This window comes from Oryza glaberrima, chromosome 8 (assembly GCF_000147395.1).
Source record: "Oryza glaberrima chromosome 8, OglaRS2, whole genome shotgun sequence".
Lineage (NCBI taxonomy): Eukaryota > Viridiplantae > Streptophyta > Magnoliopsida > Poales > Poaceae > Oryza > Oryza glaberrima.
Genome location: NC_068333.1, coordinates 19,198,288 through 19,224,273, shown reverse-complemented (window position 1 = coordinate 19,224,273; position 25,986 = coordinate 19,198,288). Strand labels below are relative to the sequence as shown.

The 25,986-nt window shown below is 41.6% G+C and overlaps 2 protein-coding genes across 2 annotated transcripts; one reads left to right on the top strand and one right to left on the bottom strand.

The window, feature by feature from the left end:
- Positions 1–434: 434 nt before the first annotated feature.
- Positions 435–1,259, bottom strand: LOC127781505 (protein GLUTAMINE DUMPER 3-like). The gene has a single exon (XM_052308464.1). The coding sequence runs from the start codon at positions 1,130–1,132 to the stop codon at positions 590–592; it is 543 nt and encodes a 180-aa protein (XP_052164424.1). The 5' UTR covers positions 1,133–1,259; the 3' UTR covers positions 435–589.
- Positions 1,260–21,456: 20,197 nt separating this feature from the next.
- LOC127782783 (beta-1,2-xylosyltransferase XYXT1-like) lies at positions 21,457–22,995 on the top strand. The gene is made up of 2 exons (XM_052310051.1): positions 21,457–21,962; positions 22,051–22,995. Exon 2 carries the CDS (start codon positions 22,116–22,118, stop codon positions 22,398–22,400), a length of 285 nt encoding a protein of 94 aa, XP_052166011.1. The 5' UTR covers positions 21,457–21,962; positions 22,051–22,115; the 3' UTR covers positions 22,401–22,995.
- Positions 22,996–25,986: the final 2,991 nt, after the last annotated feature.

Here is a 25,986-nt window from a genome sequence, read left to right as displayed (position 1 = left end):
CCTACCTGATTCCTCCACACACACACACACACATGCATATAGCCCACTTGTCCAAATGGCCACTACAGAAAAGAGAAGACGACGAAGAAGAGGCAAAAATATTCTCATATTTTTTAGCAACAATAATATTCCCATTTCCATTCGCTGGGAGCAAAAACAAACAGAAAGGAAATAGAAGAACCCAACTTTTCTCAAGAAACAAAAGGCTTAATTAGCAAAAGCTGCCCTTGTTATCGTGGCAAAAAGTTACAAATGTATTAATTCTCTACAAAACTATGATCTTGGTTGCTGTTTTTCTCATGGCAACGGTTATCATTTATGATCGTTTGTCATTGCAAGAATTACAGATAACCCCCACAAAATTGGACCTTGATGAGGAGGTGTGGTTATCCAATTCTGCTCTGTTCTATTTGGCGGCAACAAAGAACTCCAGCTTTTCTCGAGGGAACCAAAACAAAATTGCTGTGCGTTCTGTGTTCCACAACAATCACAAGCAACTCTGAATCTCTGACGATCATGAGATCATCTCAACGAGGCATCAAAATAGACCTAAAAACTACATAAGAAAAAGAAATGGAAACAAAACTCATCACACCTCAGGGATGTGGTGCTCATCTCTGTCTCTCTGGCTCTCACTGTGCTCACCATTCTCACCATCCTTGACGAGGCTACCCATGGCGACCTCCTGCACCTTCTTCTTCTCGTCGTCGGCCTGATCGCCGTTGCTGCTGCTCCGGTCGCCGAAGGAGGAGGCCCTGCTTGACATGGGCGTGGCCAGGTAAGTCGGCTTCACGTCGCCGGCCATGATCACCAGTATCTTCTCCTCCCATATCGGCGGCGGCAGCTCCGACGCTGCCGGCTTCACGCCGTCGGCGGGGGCGCCGCCGTCGTCGTTGCCGCCACGGCCGCCGGCGCCACCCTCCAGGTAGCCGGAGAGCTTCCAGTACGAGCAGGCGAGGATGAGGAGCGCGAACGCGATGAGCCCGAGCATGGCGGCGAGGCCGCCGAAGAGGTACGGCACCGGGGAGTGCCACGCGGAATGCGCCGCCGCGCCGCCGGCGGCCACGGGGGCCACCACGGCCGCCTTCGCCGCCGCCACCGCCGTCGCGTTGAACCCTGCTCCTGGCCTCATTGCCTCTGCTTGTTCTTGGATGGAAATGGATGGATGCTTCGATCGATCGATCGATCTCCTCTCGGGTAGGAGAGCTGATCAGCTGGTTCTTTGTGCTGTTTTCTTGAGAGGCTTTTGCTTTGCTGCAATGGTGTGAGAGCGCAGTGCAACCGGGTGGAGGGGTTATTTATAAGAAGGGGAAAGGTGAGAGGGAGAAAAAAAAAGGAGGGAAAAATTTTGTCACTGCTTGTATGGATTTGTGAATTAAATAATTATAATTGTGAGGTCACTTTGAGCGTACTGTATACGGTTTTAGTGCTGGAAAATTGCAGCAAGGGGCTCATAAAGGTTCATTATTTTGCACTTCAGGCCATTTTGTTGGTGTTGTTTGGTGCAAGGGGGTGCCGATGCAATTGTAAAATTAAAGAAACCTATTGTGCGCTCTATGTGCAATCCTTTTGGCACACTTTTTGTCTCCTTTTAATTTCTTTTCTCAAATGTTATGGGAATATTGTAGCATTAGAGTACTATTGGATCATGGGGGAATGCGCTTATCCACAAGAATGGTGCCGATTAGCGTTGTTGAGTCGCTGCAAGGTAAGGGTATAGTGTGCATGGCAACGAGTTATATATCCCACTGAGAAAAGCATAGAGCACCACCCTAAAATAATAGAAACTTGGTGTTATCGGTTTTTAGCTTGAGCACATAGTTTTGAGCTTTGCATGCACAAGGTCTGCTTAATTTAACATGGAAGAAAAGCATGGGCATCAAGTTGTAGCATCAAAATGTATCATACTTTTCCAAAAATATATACTTTCTCCGTTCATACATAATTAAATATAAACATTTCTAAAAATTTGGTAATGTGATTAAATTAGTGGAAGTTATATATCACTGCTAAAGGGGTGGTTGGTTAGATTAGAAAAGTAGTACTCCATAAATGTTTATATTTATTGACAAATTTTGAACGGTAAAAGTAGTTACATTTATGGATAGGGGAGTACATTTGAATAGATATACATCCTATATATGATACTATCGGAGGCATAAACAATCTCCAATATGGCCACAAACATGTACACGCACCAAATACGCACATATATGTGGGGATGGCTTATTGGCGCATGCACGCTAGCTCGCACCCTTCCCATGCGCCAGTTTTTTTTCACGATTTTCCTTTTTGCGCTTTTTCCTGATTCTTTTTAATCTTCAGCACACGTGATTTCAGATCTTTGAGTTGAAAGTTTTCAATCTAGGCTTAGAAGTTTTCAAATCTCGAGTGGAAAGTTTTCCAATCTCGAGTAAGTTTTCAAAATTGTATTACAAATTTTAATTTTGAGTTAAAAATTTTCAAAATTTGACTTCAAAGTTTAAATCTGAAGTCAAATGTTTTCAAATCTGACTTGAAAGTTTTCAATCTGTTAGAAAAAAATTCTCTAGAAAAAGGATAATCCTACCTTAATTACCGTTGTTATCTAAAACTAATTTAGTTAGTTAGGCTAACTGCTCCCGGAAATCGCTCGCCACCAATGTACACGCGCGAGCTAGCTTTGCTGCATATATGTACACTCCTAAAATTGCCTATTCTCTTCATCCCAACATATAACAACCTAGTATCGGATTTAACATATCCTAAAACTACGAATCTAGACATATGCAGTTCTAGATTTGTACTCTTATGATATATCAAATCCGGTCCTAAGATACTATATATGGACGGAGGGAGTACAAAATATCAATGCTAGCCCTGGCTACACTACCGGACAGGGGTGGATCCAACGTGGGTGCAGGGGATACCCCCTTCAATTTTTTCACCATGAATGATAAACTAAAGGTCCCTAATGTTAGTGATATGCCCTAGAGGCAATCATAGAGATGATTGTATCACATACTATGTTTACATATTTATCCGACTTTGTTCCTTAAAATAGATAAACTCATTATTGGTTAATGAATATGTGATTCTTTCATGAGACTCTTTATGTTATGTGTTGCTATTTCTAAAGGATCCCTGATTAAATATCATATGTGGAACAAATATGTTTAGATGATCAGCACATGTATTAATTGATGATCATGTCTCATGGATCATGGTATAGAGATACCAAATTAATAATGTGGACACATGTTAGTGAACATATTGTTGGATAGACCCAACATGAGACACTGCAAGAGCCATATGTGTTGTGTCATCAGTGATCTCATTTAGTGTTGGTGTTGAATTCTTAGACCTGAGATTATCATGGTTCCCAACATGTGTAGTAGCTTACTTAGGGACTGCTAAATGCTACTCCGTAATTGGGTAGTTATAAAAGTAGTTTTCGGGTATGCTATGAAACTGTAGTGGGATATAAATAATCAAGATGGGATTTGCCCCTCCTATGGAGAGATATCTCTGGGCCCCTCGATGTTGTAGATTATGGAAGTGCATGGCCATGCCAAAGGTGATTGAGGAGTCAATCACAAGTTATATAATCTATCAACAGGTTCGAGTGAAAGATTGAGCTATTAGAGGATGGCACATATCTAGCCTTGAGCTTAATCGATATCGTGAGGCAAAGGGGTTCATACAAGTATACACTAGAGGTTTAGCCGATATGATCTTTATGTATGCCCGGTGGGTCAATACGTTCTGCTAGGGGCCGCTGTTGATGCGTGGACCGAAAAGGAGTTTTCGGGTTACAGCCGAGTATATATGAACCTACAGGGTCGCACACTTAATGGGTTGGAATAAGGGGATTGGATGGAGATCCAATATAAGCTTAATTCGGATAGGGATCCGAATAGGAGTCCTACGGACCTTGGAGGCCCAAGTGATGGATCCTATATATTCGTGAGGGTGTGACCGGCGGAGGGATTACATTACGTGAGAAACCCTAGCCGTCACTTCCCTCCCCGAGCAAAACCCTAGCCGCGCGCGGGTGCTAGCACATCTGTGCGTGGCGTTCCGTCCCTGTACGTGTGGATACCGGTAGAGGCGCCGCTGGTTTGCGGTGCTGATCGGCGTGGGAGTACGGCGAGGAGAACGCACGAGGAGGAGAAGGTCAAGCCGGTGCGATCGACTACTTCATCTACATCGACGTGCGCTACTTCGCGAGAGTTCCTTCGACTTCTCAGCGTCTTCTTCCGCTGCACAGCACGTCGAGTGGTAACGATCTATAATCTAATACTTGCATGGTTCCTGGTTTACGCGATAGAAAATTTTGATTTATACTATCGTAGCCTACGCGTATCCCAACACCTAAATGGCTGGTGGTTGAAAACACTGCGTAATTGAGCCCCCCTAATTTCTTGTTCCTGGATCCGTCCCTGCTACCGGATGAGATGAGCCAGAACGCACCTGCAGGTCGACCTATAACATATCAAACCAATCCCCCTAGGCACATCAGTGCACCACCACCTGATCTGATCATCTGCCTGCCATAGTGCCGAGGAGGCGCAGCAAAGAATCTGCCTGACGCGACGGATTTGACCCCGGCCGTCGTCGCGCGCGATAATGGTGAACCATGCACGTACTACGCGCTGGCCAGTCGCCGGAGCCATCAACTCCCCTAGCTAGCGGCGTACGCGCGCGCGGCCGCCACTACGCGTCTATGCCCCCGGGCGCGCGCAGCCGCAAGGAATCACACCTCATCCACGACGCACTCTACGTCCATCCGACTCGACGCCGTGCCGACCATCAACCGCGCGCGCGTACTTTGGCTGGCTGACTGGCCGGGTGCGAGAGGATAGCGTACACGCTGCACTCAGCCACTCATGTAGTACTGTACGCGCGCACGTCAAACTGTCAGTACGTACGGAGCGCGCGCGCGCTGCATGCGGTGTGGTGGCTGGCCGATCGAGCACTAGCTCTGTTCTCGTGCCGTCGGCATATGCGGCACGGCATATGACGCCCGCACCACACCTGCGCATGGCAAGATTTGGGCATGTTTCCTTTGGATTGGTTTACCCTGTTCCCTCTCGCCGGAGTGCAGCTTGCAAAAAGTAACGGATTTGTTATAAATGTGTCGCCAGATTTTCTAAGAAAAAACAGTCGAATTGTTGCCTGTACGATATTCATCGAGATTTGTGTCAGTGCAAAGGAAAAAAGTTCAGGCGCAGTTCAGGCTGGCAGTGGCGTGCATGGGCTGATGCAGCCGCTGGGTAGGCTCACACCACTTACCCACTTACCCACATAGGCCAAACCACTTAGGAGTAAGTGGGCTAATGCGGCAAGCCCACCACGTCCAGCGGCGCCGCCACAGCCCACATCGAGGAGCATCAGAAAGAGGAGGAACGAGGAGTGAAAGAGGATTGGAACAAGTTCGTCGTTGTTGCGGCTTGAACCCTAGCTGCTACCGCCATGGATTCGATGCCGCCTCCTCCACCGCCTCCTCCGCCGCAGCCTTCGCCGCCACCTCCGCTGCCATTCCCAGTGATCTCACATACCTCCGCCAGCACTGCCGCTTCCAATGCGCCCTTCAAGGGACCTTCGTGGTCATCGCCGGTCATGGTGGCTCATTCATCGTTGCTCGTCGCACCCACTCCGCCCGTTCTGTCAATTTCTGTGGGTGGTGCTATACTAGCTTCTGCTTCAATCCCGTTGACATCTACACAGGTGAGTTCTTGAATTCTTTCCCTTGATGCGGATGCAGTGAAAAGGAGATGCAGATGTAGTGAATCTGAGTAGGTTGAATCCAGTAGCAAGGATGTAATTTTCAGATTCAAACTATATTTAATTTTGTAAGGATGTACGCATCACTTCACCTAAAAAAAAGAAGATAATCTAGTTCCTGCTTGTCTGTGATTAGTTGCTTTCGTGACATAACAATGTGCAGTTTTGATGGCTTGCCTTTACATAACATGCTTGATGGTCACCTGGGATGTAAATATGTGATATGCCGGTTTGAGAAACATCATTGAATCTTGTACATTAATGTTATACCTTTCTGACTTTGTTTTGAGTTATATGAACAGACTGTTCTATTTGCTGTTCGATTTATGTTCAGCATTATTATGTATAAACTCATTACTATATATACACATTGCTTCTTTTTTCTCTAAAGTTAGTGATTAAACAACAATTTACATGTAACAACACACATGAAAACAAGTTAAAAAAATAATTTGCTTACAGTAAGTCCCCAATTCTGACAAGCCTTATGGTTAGCTCCAATGGTCAGTCGATGCCTTAGATTTTAAGCTAAGTTTAGCCTGAACACACAAGATTAGCCTTGGATAGCTAAGTTTTAGCACTAAAATCATAATCTGTTTTGTTCATGAGTTTCAGAGCCCCCTAGATTTTAAGCTATGTCAATTATATAATGCAGTCGCTTGGCTATCAAATTCCTTTTATGTCAGAAGACAGTTTAAGAATCAAACAAAGTGTAGCATTGCACCGACTAAGGACAATTTCAGAAGACAGTTTCAGGTTGCCAACCCATGTTTACCTTTTCATTTTTCCTTTTTACTGCTGTAGGTGACTCGAGAGGGAGGGGTACTAGCTTCAAATACCTCGAGGGCCAAAGCAAAGCGTAATGCCCCAACATCGAAACAACTAAAGCATTCAACAACAAAGCGGTCAAAACCAACTATGGTAACAATGGTGAGGTCTCCGGGGATTCGTATTATGATGTCACCCATGCTAAGGTCCCCAATACCACGTGCATTGTCCCCATCTCCAACACACGAGAGGTCACCATCTTCTTCCCCTGAGGAAGCAACTACACTTCAACATCGTAAGTATTTTTTTTTCCAATAAAACCTTCAATTGTCAGAAAAAAAAATAGATTTTCAATTTTACTGCTATTTATTTAGGCAATTGATGCATTTACTGTACATTGAATATTATGTTTGATATTTTCATAAATCATAATATATGATTGATTTAAATAATTAGGTTCATCTAGAAGCAAATCAAAACGGAAATTAAGGTCAACTGTTTGGAAAGACTTTGATCCGATATATGAAGGAGAGGTGCTTACAGGAGCTCAATGTGTTCATTGTGGCAAAATGTTAAAGGCTACACGAGATGTAGGGACTAGTAGTTGTCATAGACATTTACTAAAATGTAAGGGCAAAGCTAGAATGGATCAAATGTATTCTCAACTGATGGGTGTATCATCTGATACATCATGTGCTGACGCCCTCACAAATTGGACATTTGATCAGCATGTGTCTCGGAGAAAGCTTTTGGAGTTAATAGTTGCTCATGAGCCACCCTTTAGCTTTGTGGAATACTCTAAGTTTAGAACTTTTGTGGCTAGTTTAAATCCATGTTTCAACCATATTTCAAGGAATACCATAAAGGCTGATTGCATTAGTGAGTATCAAAATCAGAAGGTAGACTTACAAGTGGTTTTGAGTGGCTCGAATTCTAGGCTTTCTCTCACTGCTGACATGTGGACATCAAAGCAAAAGTTGGGTTATTTATGCATCACGTGTCACTTCATAGATGATAAATGGAAATTGAAGAAAAGGATAATTAGGTTTGCTCTTGTTGAGACACCACATGATGGCAAAAACATGTTAAGTGCAATGGTGAAGGCTCTTCAAGATTGGAATATTGAACATAAGCTATTTTCAATTGCATTAGACAATGCCTCTGTGAATGATAGTTTTATGAGTTCTTTGAAAGAAAATCTTGTTGAAAGGAAATTGCTGCCGTCCAATGGCGATTATTTCATTCTCGTTGTGCTGCGCACATCCTCAACCTTATTGTTCAAGATGGGCTTAGTGCGATAAGTGGTGCAACTCACAAAATCAGGGAGAGTGTAAGGTATGTTGGTGCCTCGCAAGCTCGTAAGCAACGTTTCAGGGAAATGATCAGGCAAGTAGGACTACCTAAAATGAAGTGGCCCTTTCTTGATGTGCCCCATCGGTGGAATGCAACATATGACATGTTAACTTCAGCTTTGCCTTATAAGAGAGCTTTCAAAGCTCTAGCCCGAGAGGAACCTAACTATAAACATTTACCATCAGATAATGAGTGGGGTATGGCCAGAAAACTTTGCAGCATGTTAATAGTATTTCATAAGGCCACACTAACAGTTTCAGGCTCCAAATATCCAACATCCAATCTTTGGTTTCATGAAATATGGGAGGTCAAGAAATTGTTAGACACTGAGATCTTGAACTCACACCCTAACATTGTATCCATGGCTTATGAAATGATACAGAAGTTTGAGAAGTATTGGAAGCTATCATTCTTGCAAATCTGCATCCATGTGATACTTGATTCTAGATTTAAGTTGACCTTTCTTGAGTATCGCTTGAAGCAAGGATTTGAGATAACAGAAGCTAGTGAATACCTTCAGAAAATAAACAGTACAATTCGAGAGCTTTTTGCTGAATATTCCTCAAAGATGGGTAGCTTGCAAGAAAGTAATATCGTGGACTTGACTGCTGATGGAAATAACCCTTGTTCTAATGGAAGTAGTCGCTGGTCTGATTGGGGACAACATGTTGATGCACAAAAAAGAAAAAGAGCAAATGAGCTTGACAGGTATCTTGAAGAAGAAGTGGTCTCTATTGGTGCTGATTTTGACATTTTGCAATATTGGAAGATGTTCTCCCCCAAGTATCCTATACTTGCTCAGATGGCATGTGATATATTGACTATTCCAGCATCAACCGTGCCGTCGGAAAGTGCATTTTCTACTGGAGGAAGAGTTATAAGTGATTATAGGAGTAGTCTCAGCAGCGAGACTATACAAGCTTTGATTTGTCTCCAAAGTTGGATTAGAGCAGAAGGTACTCCTATTTTCTCATGCTAAAAAAATGTTGTAACATGTTCTTTTATGAATACCTGTTGTTACTTCCATTCTGAAATCTCTTTTAAATATTTTAGACACTGAAATTAATGATAGTGAGAATGATGAGGATGATATGTCCATCTGATTTCTCAGGTAACTTCTTTTTACCAATTTTTCTATTTCCAAACACATGACAAGTTGTATGATATATCATCTGCTATTTCACTGAATTTAGATGTCAAATCAGCTTTGTTCCATTTTTTGTTTCCCTTTTGGATGATTCAAGATTTGTCAATATGCAGAACCTGAAGATTTGCAAGCGTCAACACCATCAGGCATTGAAGTAGAGCAGCTGCAATGAACAGTCTTGTGTTATTGATACAATCGTTTGTTTGATCTTCATTAGGATATTCATAATGTCCTATTATTCCACTCACATTAATATTGTAAATTCAGTGAGCAATGCAACGGTTCTATGACTTATGTCATTCTGTTTGCCATCTTCAAAATCTTGGAGGAAATTTCGTTGTTTGGGATTGAGTGCTTAGTCTGAATTCTTCTCAAACATTTCTTGTAATTGATGCCACTGTGGTTTACTACTACTTACAAACACTAGCACACAAATAGCAAGCTGATTATCTGATCATGCATGTTCTTTTAATGTGGGCAAAGTAGAACCAGCGGGCAGGCGGGCAAGGCCGCCAGAAGTTTGCGGGCTTGCACGCGGACTGCTCGGCGCCACTAACTTATTGCGGGCATAGCGGCCGCGGGGTGGGCACGCTGCAGCCGCGCCACTGCTAGCCTTAGGCGCAGTGGCGGGGGAGTCGAACCGTGGTCTTCTAAGTCTTAGACAGAGCGACTAACCAACTGAGCGTAGTAGGAGTAATGATTTCAATGCCACAATTAAGTTAAAATTCATTCACGGCGTACTTACAGTACTTACGCCATATTTACATAAAACTTACATACCACTTACACTACACTTACAACGTAATTGCATACCACTTACATTACAGTTACAATGTAATTACATACCACTTACATTACTAGTTATAGAATAATTACATTGTAAATTTTATGTGTTATTAATCATATGGTTTAAAAAATAAAATACGTACTAGTCCCTAATTAATCATAAAAGGGTGTACACTGAGTCGTTAGGTATGGATTAGCAGTAGAGAAAAATCCGACTGCGTTTGGCTTTGTTTTATGGCGAATGATTTGTAGATAGTCCCAAAAGTAATTAGGCCTCAGTTTGGATTTCTGGGTTTCACTAGGGCGAAACGTCTCTATTAATGCCATTTGGGAAACCCATATAAGATACCGAAATTCCCAACCACACCATAGTAGAGGCACTGATGAAGGTCGGTTCCTAAATCAACAACTTTAAGGTTCCACGAATGAAGAACAAAGCCAGCTCGAGCATTAATTGGTTTGAATCAAACCGATATGTTTTGAGCGGCCCATTGTCCCGAGATAGATTGATATCCAAAGAACAAAATCACATAATTAGACCAGCCCCATCACCCCCAAGATCATTCAATCGATATCTAAGAACAAAATCACATAATCAACATTAAACAACAAAATCAACATCCACATATCAACAACAAAATCGAAGAACATGCACGGAGAGGATGACATCGATGAATAGAAGGTAAGTCCGCCGACCAACGAGATGGAGATGGAACCGCCGCCGCCGGCGGCGGCGTTGGTGAAGGTGTTGTCGTCGTCGAACTAACCGAATCGTCCAAATCCAACTAACCCCAAGCTCATGGACTAGATCCAGCAACCACTAATTAAGCTCCAGATGGCCGAATCTAGTGGTCGTCGACCTCCACATAGCCGTTGCTGGCGCCTACAAATCAAGTTGTCATCGAGCTCCAAGCGACCAAATCCGCCGCCTCCTATTTTGTGCATTGTCCTCCCACAGAGAGGAAGTGAGCCGAGAGTGGAGGATACACTATCGGTGAGGAGGAGGACTGGCGACGGTGGTGGCAGAGAGGATGCAGCGCAGCGAGTGGGGCGGAGGACCGACAACGGCGCAGATAACGAGGGTGAGGGAGGGACACAACAAGCGAGAGGCTGAAGGTGAGTCTAAGGACTTAGAAAAAGGGCTGACATCTGGTTTGGCTCAGCTAAATCCCTAAAAATGCTTTTTTTCTCTCTAAAAATGGTACTTATATCCCACATATAAGAAAACTGGCACTTATATTAGTAGTGTCTATTTTTTTAAAATAAATTAGTATTTATAAGATGTTATTGGTGTTGGTTTTAATTTTAGACCCGTGTGAAAGGTTAGGAGAGTAAGGAAAGCTTCATGTTCCAGTTTTAAATGAATCAGTAGATATAAGGCTCTCTATTCCCTATTAGAAGTTTTTTAAGGGCTGTTCACTTTGATGCCAAAAAAACCTAAATTTTGGCATAGTTGCCAAAATTTTGGCAACTTACCAAAATTTTGGCAGGATTTCTTATATAGTTATCAAAATTTGGCAGCAAACTAAATATAGCCACTTTTTTGGCAACTTTGCTAAAATTTGGTAAGATTAAAAATGACATCAAAGTGAACATGCCCTTAGTAGTAGTAGTTAATACACTTCATCTCCTGGTTGAAGTTGAGGACATATATGTTCCTACACTACATGAATATTTGAACTGTTTAATTTCCAACGAAAATCTTAATTATATGTAGTTCCATGTTGCACACAACTACTGCTTCATACAAAAATACAGAAACCTAAGAAATTTATGTATCCAAACCGGACCTTGGAAAAAAGAAAGAAAAGGTAGGGATGGTAACCATGACTTTCCTTTCTCTTGATAATACCTCGATCAAACATGTCATATGGAGAGTTTGGCGTGCAGCAACATCTAAGACAAACTTATTTTAAGCCTCACCATTAACTATGATAGTTACATGGACCACCACCCAACTAAACATAATCCTATCCAAAGGGATATATAATCAATCTCTCATAACTTAACAGCAATGTAACAGTGTTCACCACTTAACAAAGTGTGTGATGTGCTTCCCCAGCAGTGGTACGCGCAACAAGGCAAGTAATTAATTAGTTGAGTTTACATTCACCGGCCACATACATGTGTGTGCCCCTCAGTTGCAGCAGCCAAAAATGATTGTCACCTTTGCCGTCGTTGTGTGATAGGAGCAACATATTAATTTGTGGGGTCATACATGCATTATCCATTCCATGCAATGGAAATCCATGGAGGGGAGTGTTTCTTCTAGAGCATGAACAGTGAAAAGTGACAAAAAAAAGGGGGACAAAATAGTGGGGATTGATCCATTTCAGCTCCATGATCATCATTGATCTGATCAATATATAGAGTTGTTTCTAATTGAAAAGGGTATTGCTAGCTCCTGATGTATCTTTGAGGCCCTTCCAAGTCATGAAAGGTTGTACAGCTTAGTCAAAAGGTAATTTCAGTGTGTTGAGGATTGAGGCATGCATGCTGCAGGATCTGGATAGGGTTGCATTTGAGGAATCCAATTGGAATCTCAAGAAAATCCCACGTTGACGTTTTTGGCTGCTCATGTGAAAAAATCCCACATTGTTAATGACTGAGATCTATCAGCTATATGATCAGCTTTTGGTGTTAAACAATGCACAATTTCTGATGGTAGAGCAACTTGTTAACTACAACTAATTAATGGTGAGTGGTGACCTCGTTTGATGAGTGACTTGTTGATGATCCGATATGGTTTCACTATAAGTGTATAACTAATCAGAAACTTCTGATGTCAGGTGTCACCTTTCTGCATTGATCAAGCAGCTATATATATATATATATATATATATATATATATATATATATATATATATATATATATATATATATATATATATATATATATATATATATATATATAATAAGACTATCTGCTAGTTGATCAAGAACGTTTTAAGCTATCTAGCATTAAGTAGTGGTTGAACCTAACTTCCATATCTTAGGAGATAAAATATATATTAATGTGTTTGCTTTCACCGATATATTTTCCTATGAACTGATAATATCGTACTAGTTAGAGAGCTAATGGAGGCTAGGATTTGGATGTAGAACGTACGTTACTACGTACTAGAATCCACGTTGATTGGCGCGTTTGAGTCACGCATGATATTGCTAAAACAATATCGATGAATAAAACGTACAAGCCTGAATTATCTGATTTGCTATATATGTTTGAACAATTGAACTTGTTTTGCATGATTCTAGCCGAGAAAAAAAAAACTAAGTCATTACACTTACACATGACATAGTTTCATTGAAATACCGTACAAAATTTCCTTTGATTCTATTTCTCATTCGACTCATGTGTTTTTTTTATTTTCTATTGAGACGAGCATTCCATCATTTCTCTAGTGTTTTGCAGTAATTTATTTTTTGTTTGCATATCTATTAAAATCTCGTATGTTTTCTATTTAATAGTTCTTTTCAATCTTCCAAATGAGCTCTTATACCGTTTTTGTTTCCTGTACTATGAGAACATTGACGATTTGAACCCTAAAGTATGCCCTATGTTGTATGCTACCCACCCATGGAGCAAAATGAAAGTAAAGAAATAGGACTATAGGAGTACAATATTGTGAACTAAAGCGAAACAATAATTCTGCTTTCAGAAAAAAAATAGAAAAAGGAAAATAATGGGATTACTACTCAATCAGGCCCCTCCACTTTGTGCCCTGTCTGCCAACTCCCCTACGTGATGATGCACCCACAGAGACATGGGGCCCAGCTCCAATTTCCAAGCGTCGGGGCCCCACCACACGTCGTCACACTCCACCCGTCCACCGTACAAAGGCATTTTTGCAGCCAAATGCGCCGCGTATGTGCAAGTGCAAGTAAACTTCTCTGACATTGACAAAATGCAAACCTTATTGTACCCACAAATTGCACACAAGCTTACTTTCTTTTCTTGGGCAATTTCCTAGCTATCTGTTCCGTTTTTCTGAGGAAGAAAATAGATTTGATACGAGTACTTGTATTTACGACTAACTGTTTTTTCAATGTAAATGATATATATATATATATATATATAAAATTTAATATCGCTTCCAAGATATGCTGCTACTTAATTCGGCCGATCATAATATGCAGTATGGTTCTTATGTAAAAACACATTAAATTTTTTATTGTTTTATGTACTTTTTTAGTATGCTGGCAATCTTAACCCTCCGATAAGTATTATTTTTCGTTTCCAACAGCCAAATACTTCTAGTTACAAGTCAATTTTACTTTCTGAAACGTTAAATAATTCCGTCCGGAGGCATATAAGAGCTAAGTCACATATGAGGCAAGTATCCATTCACATAATTTTGTTAAAGAAAGCACTAAAGCTATACTCCTGTATGAGGTTTCCATTCTATAAACCTTGAGTCTTTGCTTGTCTATTTCAAGCTAGTTGTTCTCTAGTGACTAGTGAGAGAGCAATTGCCTAGAAGTGTCTATTGGCAATCGGGCATATTGTTTTTTTTTTCAAGGGAACGGACGGGAGCTCTGCCATTTCAATTATAGGAGGAGAGAAAATAAAGTTCCAACATACATGGTTCGAGTAAACTAAGGGTGACACAGAGATGCCACCAAATACTTGTGAACTATATCGGAATTGGTATTTTCTTAAACAAATACTTGTCATAAAGTTAATAAGAGCAAGTTTAATATATATATAGTGTAGCTAGCCAATCCTGGTTTATACGAGCTGTAAGAGTAAGTTTAATAGTATAGCCAATTATTGGCTTCAAATCATCTATAGTCAATTTAATAGCTAATTCATACAATAGTTATCTATAAATATGTATTACATAATTAATGTATGATCCCACCTGTCATACACACATATATCTTATAGTCTGTGTTGCAGCTGGCTACAAATCTATAGCCCGCTGCTCTTATCTCTCCTCTTTTAACTTCCTAAAATATGTTCATAGCTAGCTTATAGTCTACTATTGTTCGTGCTCTAAGTTCACCATGAGCAATGATGAGGCCCTTTTGACGCTATCAGTTAAAATATATAGCTTGTCCATTAATTGTCCAATTGTCCTAGTCACTAGATGTGTGTAGCTGGCTGCTGTGAGCATAGCTCATCCTGCTTGGAATCCATCTTGCTAATGATACCCCAAAGGTTGGCGATACCATATGATATGGCTCTCGCTTTTGCCTGCATCAAAGATTTGGCCATCATGAGCTCGCAGAAGCTAAACCAAGAGGCGCCAAAGCTAGCTGGTTTGCAAGCCTAGCTAGCAATATTGGATAAGCAAAAGCAGAGCCTGATGAATAAATACGACTTTGCTTATAGCTCCATTATTGTTTCTTTCTCCTTTTCTAGTGGTAATGGGTTAGTAGCATCTTAAACCAGCAATCAGTCACTGTCAAATTAAATGGTGTCATCTCAGGGGAAGAGCAAGCTAATCTCCTGGAGGAAGCAGCAGGAGAAATGAGTGGGAACTACAGGTACATGCATAATGCCATCCTTGCTAGCTGGAGGAGTACCCAGCAATTGCTAACCTGTGGCATGCCTCCTTTACAGGAGAAGAGGGAGGCAACAATTAGGACTTTTTTTTCGCCAACGCACAAGTGACACGCATGCGTGTATCAATATATTACTCCCTCCGTTTCATGCTATAAAACGTTTTGACTTTAGTTAAAATTAAACTGCTCTAAGTTTATTAAGTTTGTAGAAAAAAGTAGTAACATTTTCAACCCAATATAAATTTATTATAAAAATATATTCAATTATTGATTTGATGAAACTAATTTAGTATTATAAATAAAACTATATTTATCTATAAACTTAGTCAAACTTGAAATAATTTGATTTTGACAAAAGTCAAAACGTCTTATAACCTGAAACAGAGGGAGTAGAAGATAACATGATGCAATCAGCATGTACAGTAGCATGCTGCAGAGAAGGAAGGTACATGAGCTACAAAGAGTATGGTGCATGTCCCTAAGAACTAAGAGATGTGCAAAAGACGGAGGAAGGATTTGCCAGTATCAGGATTGACTCTCAAATAGTTGGAATATGCTCGTTGGGAGAGTCATGTTGATAGATCTAAGGCTATAAGGGCATGCTTGGTAGAGTCCCAACTTCTGAATTTAGCTCCAGGAGTTGGGTATGGAGTGGAGTTGTGGAGCAGTCCAAACCCAACTCCATCTCTCTAGTTCATTTCGTGAGAGCACTCCATCCACCTCCGCTCCCATTTTAGATAGAGCTGAAACTGTCTTGTTGAACTCCCGAGCTGGAGCTGTACCAAACAGCCCTAAGATTTCAAAAGCAGAAAATAAAAAGAAGCTTTGTTCTAATTATCTCATAGAGATAATGATCCAACAATAAGCAGTGAAGCGAAATCCTTGGCAACCAAGGCTCGAAAATACTTTTTTTTTGTTTACTTCGCATAAATTGTGCTCCTTAGATGACAAGAGTTTGTCGTGTTCTTGTTGTCATCTTGAGGATGCACTTAACGACAAAGAATTATATGTGGAGTTAAAGTTCCTCCAAGATTCATCCCAGGAAGACATGGGTCCTCTTGACATTCTGAAGTTCGTGAGATGGATGGACTGTTTCCTAATGCCATTGTTGCATACAGAATTTAGTTAACTATTCCTGTGACCATTGCATCTGCAGAACAAAAAAGTCCTATTGTGTAATTCTGTGACAAAAAAAGACTCAATGGATTAGCGACAATTGCACTTGAAACTGATGTTTTGGAGAAGATTAAATATAAGGATATACTATATAATTGCAGATTTTATTTCGAAAAAATACCAGACGGATGATGATTTTTGGAAGTTACGAGGATATCGGTGAGTACGATTAATGTGTACGTACCCCTTCATCATTGTGATTGCCTATCATATTTCCCAGTTATGTAAAAAAAACACGCAGTTATATAATGGAACCAAAATGCATTATGGTTATTTGTGTTTCTCGAACCGTACGTAGGGCTTCATTTTGTATTTCTTCGCACAGGGTCCTCAAAATCTTAGGTGCAGGGCTGCAGCCTTGAGAACTGGCTATGAGATCAAGATAATTCCAAGGTTTCTCGTGCTTACTTGCCATAATCTAGTTGTGTATTTCTTGTAGGATTAAATTGGATATTACCTGAACCTGAGAAAAAAAAAAGGTCTTGTATGATAAGGAAGACACTGGCACTAGTCTCCTTTCACTACTGCCACAAGACTATGGGTTATTTTTTTTTGAAACTATGACTATGGGTTATTTTGGATTGATTCCATAACAACACGAGTCGTTCAAAAGATTCCATAACAATACATTGATAGTGCCAAAAACAGACAACCTTTAGTAATACAAATACTTTTTAATGTATGTATGTATGTATGTATGTATGTATGTATGTATGTATGTGTGTAATTGGCATTTTTTTGATAGTGGCTTCAAATCAAAATAATTCTACCAACACTATAAAGTTGAAACCATTTATGTGTTCTAATTATTAAACGTATATGTATTTCAACATTGTACTAAATCTTAAAAAAAAAACAAGCTAGCCAAGGTTGGATAAGAATCTGACAGCAGGGTTCACCCAACCATTCCTTAACAAAAAATAGGGGTCAACGGTTTTTCAGTTTTGTAAAAATTATTGGCTCCCAGTAAAATCCAGTCAAATTTTGTCAAAAACTTTAAATTTATTTTGAATTTTTTTGATCTTGACCAAAAAACCAAGTGATTTATGTTTTCGAGCTAACCCAGGAAGTCCCCTTTTTTTGAAAACCTATAGGTAACCCTTCGTCCTGGCATCAGCTAATAAGATCAGGTGAAAACTTAATCACAAAAACTTCTCCTTTTCAACTCGCTATTCTTTTTGACAGATCTTTTGTACTCACCATGGTAGAATATTATTCTTTCCAGTCAAGAATATTTGAAATTTAAGAAAAAATTCAGTAAAACTTTTAAAATGTTTTACGGCTTTGGTCTCTGCCAAAAGGCACAAGACCAAATTAGAGTCTCGTTTAATTAACTTTCTCTCACGCGTCTCTAGTGAACTAAATTTCCGAATGGAGTCTTTGATTAGGTTATGGGCTGAAAGGAATCATGTGTCTCTGAGCAAATTCAAGGAGTCAAATCACAAATGCGCGCCGTGCCGGCATATATATGCGCAGATGTGAGTAAATTTCATAGGAAACTCCGGAACCGAATGCCTTCGGTCTATCAATCAGCTGGCAAGGGCGCAGGGTTGCAAAAGGCGTAAAATTCCCTGAATCTCTCATGTGTCAAATTACCATACGAGGCACGCGCGATCTCCGCTTATCACCAAATCACATTACACAATGCATTCAGAGCAGACGGCTACACGAGGCAGCTGCCAAGCAAAGCACATACTTCAATTCAGAGTTCAGATCGACAGACAAAAAAAAAAAAAAAAAAAAACTCGCATTGCACACGAGGGATTGCAATAACCTAGTTTCAAGAAATTAAGCACGGTCCTAATCAGTAATCACAAACTCCTGTTGTTTTTATAGCGAAATCAGCATTAGTGGACGCTTTTGCTGGATATGGTGTAGTGAAGACTATCTGAAGACCCTGAAGCGTTCGACAGGGATGTATGCATTTGAAGAAGGGGACTGTCACTCACTACTCTAGCCATTTGTCTTGCAGAAGAATACGTCGGTATCATACCTTCCATTTCATTGCTTAGTTATTGGAGCAAATTGCGTGTTTTTGCTTGATTAATCCCACCATTCACCTGTTCTGATGTTTATTTCCAAAAGAAAATGTTGTTTAAATATTAGTACGTCTAGAAATGCGTGATATGATGCATTCCCCTTTGTATGTATCTACCTCTCTTTCCGGTGAAGATGTTGTGTTGCATGGTAGGGCCTACTCAATTATCTAATCATTCTTATCACTTGAGAGTATCACCATCAGATCATGTACTATACTTCCCTACAACCTTTAACTAATGGCTCCTTTGCAAGATGCATCATCTTGATCTTAAAATAAGCCATTGTAGAGCGACTTAACTTTTCCAGGATTGGCAACCGTAGCAACAAAGGATGTCATTTCTCAGAGAGTGGAAGAACTGTTAGGATGAGATGATGTCAGGGAGAATATTGCACCAGATTTGATATCATTAACTTTTCTCTGAACACTGTAATTAATTACACTGCACAGTAACTTCAATTTAACATGCATGCAGAGAATTGGTTGCACTTGCACCTAACCTTGCAAGCTGCAAAGCACGGCACAGTACGTTCATGCCCCATAATTTGGCATCTTGAGAAAGGAGGAGAGGAGACAAATGGGATCTACTCTACCTGAGTTGCACGATGACGTCGAGGAGCACTACTAATCGCCGGCGAGGTGTGAGCGAGAGGTTTGGTGAATCATATATCCACTAATGATGCTTCCTCCTCCAGGCAGAGAACCAGATCCGGTGTATATATAGCATTAGTGATGTCAAATGATGCGACGATCCACCAAAAGAAAGATTAATAAGATTAGGCAGGCAGGCAGCTGGGCTAGCTCTCTCTTTTGTTGGTTTAGATGCGGCGAAATTCCATGCATTTCTTGTTAAGCTTTCACTAATAGCTTTTAGCCTAGTGCCCTAGCTTAGCTAGCCAGAATCCTTTTAATCTGTACTTACAGTCGATATTTTGGGTGCTAATCATTGATGCTCTAAACCGCGTTTTGTTCTGGATAAGCATGGGGAGGGCAGTCGCGAGTTGCCAGTGTTAATTTGCTATGAGATGAGATATATATACGGTGCTTATATGTGTCCGTAATAATAAGAAAATTCGAGAAATGCTATTTACAAGTGTTCAATTATAAGAAATTAAATATGCTATTGATAAGTGTGAGTTCTATAAAATATAATGTTGCTAGACGCTTAGACAGATGATGACCCATGATTTAGATTCTAGACGATATAAAAAAATATACCATTAGCATATTTTTTTGACACACATGTAAATACACTTGTCATGCTTCATATAATATTGGAGAACTAGCGGCTGTGATGTGCGGAACCACTCGCATAGAGCCATAGGCTGGAGAGATGGGGAAGCAAGGTCCACGGCAGCGACTAGTAGAGGAGAGGCATGCGACTTCATGAAAGTGCAAGGTTTAGTGCAGAGGAGAGGGATTTGGAATAATGTCAAAACCCTAGGCCATACAGACCTTGGACGAGGTTTTAGTTCATGTCGCACAAAAAATACATTGGTCCATTGCCTAGACCATAATTTAAACGGTAGTTAATTTTATGGTCTAGACAATCTAGTACTATCTTTAACCATCTAGATGGTCAAACAGTCTAATTCACGGTTTAGTCTCTAAACTAGACGATAACATATTGTCTAACGGTTAAACGTGGACTAGACTGTGTAGACCATGGTAAAGGCGAACACTAATTGAAATACTATTGTACATGTGACTTTGTTCCAAAAATACCATCACCATTAGGTTTCCGTTAGCAACTCCTTCGTTAATTAAGTGGTATAGGATAAACAATGCATTTAATGGGGTAGAGTGGGCCGAACCGTAACGGCGATGATATTTATGGAACAAAGTCGCTTATACACTGACATTTCATAGAATTTATACTTATCGATATTATTTCTTAAAATTGGATGCTTGTCAATAGTATGTCTTGGATTTTCTCATTCGGTAATGATGAAAATAGCGATAGTAAATTCATATTAGGATATATTTATTGTACTAGTTATAGTATTTTACAGAAGTTATTTGATATCCGTTATATTCCAAGTGTAATTATCTTGTAATAGGTATAGAGTACAAACCAAAACTCATCATGTATCTCAAAATATAGCTACCGTGTTGTTCAAATTTAAACTATAAAGGGAACACACTACCCCTTCAGAAGCCTTCAATTCTCCTATTCTTGAGATCATAATTTGGGCTGATATAGTAGTGATTGCCTTTACAATTATGTTTCGAGTTTGTCAGATCTTTATCTTTTTTTTCTCCTGTTTGTCATTCCGGCCCAATTTAAACTACCGAGGGAGCACAGTACTCGCTGAGAAGCCTTCAATTCTTCTATTCTTGGGATCATGATTTGGACTGATACGGTAGTGATTATACATTTGTAATTGTGATTCGAATCTATCTGAGCTTTTATCTTTTTCTCCTGCTAGTCATCCCAGCCCAATTTACCCAAACTCGCATTAGAGACGGCGAGAACTCATGACACATGGATGCTTCCTCGTTAGTATGGGCCTCAATACTGATGGTGTGAGATGGAGGACCATACAAATGAGGCCTTAGAGTGTATGCCAGCACGCTCCGGCCCATAATGAACGGTACCACATGCAAAGAAGGAATAAGATCATCGGAGGTCCCTCAACTTAACAGCGAGATTTTTTAAGATCCCTTAACCCTAAAACCAGCAATGTATACCCCTAAATTTAACGAAACCGTGTAAAAAAGGTCCTAGGACAGTATGGATCTTTGGTTTCGCTGACGTGGTATCCTAGTCAGCAAAAATAAAAAAAAATTATGGGGCTATATGTAAGTAAGAAGAAAAAAATGTGGGACCACACTACTTTTTCCTTTTCTTTTCTCTTTTCTTTCTCCTCTTTTCTACTCCTCTCCGGAGGCCGCCGGCGGCAGAGGGAGCCTGAGAGAGAGGGGGCGGCGGGCGGAGCGGCCGCTGGCGAGTGCGGCGGCGAGCGCGAGTGGCAAGCGAGCGCGTGGCGAGCGAGCGCTGCGGCGTGCCACCGTGCCGGAACTCGTGCCGACGGGTCTTACTCAGGCCGCACCACACGTGGGAGCAGAAGCGGAGCTCGCTGTCGCTGTCGGTCTTTGCCCGCCGCCCGAAGTTGGAGAGGAACGGGCAGCCGCCGATGGCGCCGCCGCCAGCGAGGGGGAGGGCGGCGAAGGGGCGGTGTGACACTGCGGCGGCCCTTGGGGGGGAGAATGGCATGGCGTAGAGGAAGGTCAGGATGCGGCGGTTCTGTTCTTGTCCCTGGTGTGTGAGTAGTTGCTGTTTCAGACATGAAGGCAGCTGTGGGGAACAAGAAAAGCAAGGGCTCTTTCTGCGCCTTCTGCCACCCTTCTCTGCTCCTGCTCATCGTGGCAATCCAGTTCTTGATGATTTACTCACCAACCCTTGATCAGTACATGGTGATGCTAACCACAGGTAGTTGATTCTGAGTCTTTTTTGGAGAAAAGATTCTGATTTTGTTTTTGTTCGATGAAATTATTGATGCAGATGAGTTCATCCCGGAGCCTCACCTGCGATGTGACTTCAGTGACAATAAATCCGACGTGTGCGAGATGGAGGGCGCCATCAGCATCCTCGGCCGCGAGTTGGAGGTATTCCTGGTGGCGCCTCGCCTCGCCTCCATCTCCGGCCGCAGCGGCGTGAACACGACAGGCTTGGACGCGAACGCGACGAGGTGGAAGATCCAGCCGTACACCAACAAGGGCGAGTCCCGCGTGATGCCTGCCATCACGGAGGTGACGTTGCGACTGGTGACTGTTGACGAGGCGCCGCCGTGCGACGAGTGGCACGACGTGCCAGTGATCGTGTACTCCAACGGCGGTTACTGCAGCAACTAGCCAACTACTACCACCACCTCGCCTCCCTCCGAGCGGCAGCAGCGACCTTGTCTCCCTCCGCGCTCGCCCGTCGCCGCCCGCCTGTGGCCTGCTCCGCCCGCCGTCCTCTTAGGTTCGGGGGGAAGAAGACAAGAGAAGAGAACAAATTAAATAAAAGAGAAGAAGAAAAAAAATAAAAGAGGAGAAGAGAGGACGCTGACATGTGGATCTTGTTGGCAACTTTTTGTGACAAGTCGACAAGCACGATCGCAAACCTTGCGGTGATATGGAGTCGCCAACCACCTCGATCTAGCTAAAGAGCCAAATCAAGATGGATTTTGCAAAAAGAAAAGCTAAACCGGCTAGCGGAGCCGATTTAGATCGATATGAGGATAACTGCCCGTCTCGTGAGCAAAACGGAAGGTTTTCAGGACAAACCTACAAAGAGGTGTCGCACTCTCGCAGCGGCGGCAGACGGTTTACGGCGCAAACCGACAAAGATGGACTAAACTAGGGTAAAATAGAAAACACAGTAAAAGAACGATTCAAATAGATTGTATTCAGGGGTTTTACAATGAACCGGCCTTGTCCCTTAAATAGGGGTTGGTCTTGCCCTCTACAGGCCCTTTTCCACGTCCAACTCGGGATAGATACTAAAGGAAACACAAAACATGCCTTCCCGAGCAAGGAAACCCGAGATCCGACGAAAACAGACTCGGATTCGGACCCTGCCGGTCTGACCGCCCACATACCTGCGGTCAGACCGGCCCTACTAGCCGGTCAGACCGCCCACACACCTGCGGTCTGACCGGCCCTGTGAAGGAAACCCGTCACTTTCCAAACTTTGACAATTTTCCCCTATTTCATCCATAGGTGCCAAATTTGGGTGTAAACACATGCCCCCTGTCTTTTTGGTGAACATACGTGAACCTAAAAGTATAGAACATGTTATCTCATGACGATAATCCAATTACCGGCCATAGGACTTCCTAAGCATCTTGCCAAATGCTCGGGAAGTATTTATTCAAGTATTTCCCATTAATTGCTCTCTGAAATCACCGTCTTGAAATGTCTTCATCTCCTTCAAAGTCTTCAAACGCTTGTCGATAACGTCTTCAAAATTGCTTCCCATCAAGGTCTTGTAATCTTCAACCAACAAGTCGTCGTGCTTGAAATACCAAAGAGAGCCAAGATTTACCTCAACTGGCAAAACGGCAATTTCAACAATGTTTTATTACTCAACTCGGCTTATCCATTAGCCTGAGCGTAAGAACTCAACAACTTAATATCACAAGATTCGGCAAAACTTCTCACTTCCTTGGACATAAAAGAAGCTCCTTTAACGTTTTAGGAATACCGAACTTATGAACAATATGCTTCGAAATAAAGTCAATTACCTCCGTACAAGTAATATTCTCAAGCGGCACAGCTTCGGCCCACTTAGTGAAGTAATCCTTTGCAACTAGCACGAACCAATGCCCTTTTGATGACGAAGGATAAATTTACCAATGAAATCCAAAACCCAACCTCGGAACGGCCATAGTTTAATGATAGGATTCAACACAGCGGTAGGCGCTAATTGAACATTGCTAATCCGTTAACAAGCTTCATTCCCTCTATAGCATTTGAAACAATCATTAATTATTTTCGGCCAATGAAACCCCACTCTCCTAAGCAACCAATTTATCTTCCGGGCCGATTGATGAATTTCACAAATCACTTCATGTACTACTCTCCTAGCAACTTTAGATTGATCATTATCTAAGTAATACTCCATCTATTTTTCGGTGATATAATATTTGAACGCTTGGCGCCGAATCTTCCGATCAACCTTAAGTTTAGGATCTTTCAAATATCTAATCAAAGGAATTCTCCAAGCTATTTCTAACTCATGGGCACAAATATCCGAATTTACAATTAATTCGGCCTTTGAATCAATTGTAACGTGCCCCCCAGCTCTCTGCCCGAGATCAGTCAGACCGGCTATGCAAAGCCGGTCAGACCGCCCTGTCTACCCGGTCAGACCGGCCATGCAAAGCCGGTCAGACCGCCGGTACCACCGGTCAGACCGGCCGTGCAATGCGGTCAGACCGCCCCTGGTCTATGACTTTGCCAATTTTGTCCAAACTTTTGAAATCAAGCATCGGCCTTTAGTATATAATTTTTCTTCACATAATAGCCAGATGCTTGGTGTATCAAATTATTGGCCCAAAATTCCTTATCTCTAGACATATGAAAAACTATAAAATCCAATTAACATGTCTAGATGAATACTAATTCAAATGGCTTTTGAAACAATAATCATCATGGCATCAAAACACTTAGCTAATTAAAGTATGATCAATAATGAATCACCAAAGTCATACGCCTCACACACATGAATTCCAATAAACCACAAATGTAAGTAATCGGCTTGAGCATGTATGCAAAATATTAACAATGCCAATGTTTCTAAAGAAAACAACTCTAGAATAAATCATCACATTGACCATTGGCATTAGCCGAATTACTAATAAGTAAAACTTTTATGGTGCAATAATTATAAAATCTATATCTTATATGATGATCCATAAAAATACATACAATTTGGCTTTAAATAAATATCAAAGACTCATGAGCCAAATCATACTTCAAACAAATTATATGCCAACCTACCAATTCCACTACTTAGAACTGGCATTTGCAACATGTATGTATAATATCAATTCGATAAGCAAAAACACACATGTGCTAGATAGCAAGCAATGTTCTATCATGACATAGGCATATAATATAATGTTGAACACAACAAACCCATACCTTGCCTTAGCATCCAACAAACGGCGGCTCAAAGATGTGATGTTGTATCCATCGCCGTTCATCTTCTCTTGGTTTCTTCACGAGCATATTAATGTCTTGCCCCCCGAGCAAAATCGGTTTTCTAGATTGCGCGATTTCGAAGGCAAGATGGATACCGCACTAACACCCATAGCATCATGTGAAGGAGACTTATCTCTAATGACCGATGATTCTTCTCTCATCAAATTGGATTTATCTCTACTATGGGAAATCACTGGTCTCTTAACTTTTACCTCTTTGGGTCTCCACACTTGCCTAGGTGCTGTTCGAGGCTCTAAATTATTACATGTTTTGTTCTCCACATCTTCGGCCTCTTTTTCTTTTTTACCTATGGCCCGAAGACGTTGTAGCCTCCTCTTTTGAGAGCGAGATAAGCCAGAAGGTATCCACTTCGGCTGTGGTTGTTTTCCAGGAGCTAAATAATGATTCTTAATATTTTTGGTCGAAGTAGAAGCTCCTGTGTTGCTCTCAATTTTCCCGCTCACCTTTAATGCCCCTCGGTCCGATCGGCCTCTGAGCCCGGTCAGACCGGCTGCAAGCCGTCGGTCAGACCGGCCAGGAGGGTCGGTCAGACCGGCCGTAGACTGGCGGTTAGACCGGCCAGCTGTCTCGGTTAGACCACCAATGTTGACAGTCACGGCGTCAGCTTCGATCTCCTTTGCTTGCATGGTTTCCACGGCATCTCCAGTAGGTACATGAACATCTTGAGACTCCTTGACAACAACGACCTCCGGAGCTTTGGCTTCTTTTCTCACCTACACCTTCTTCA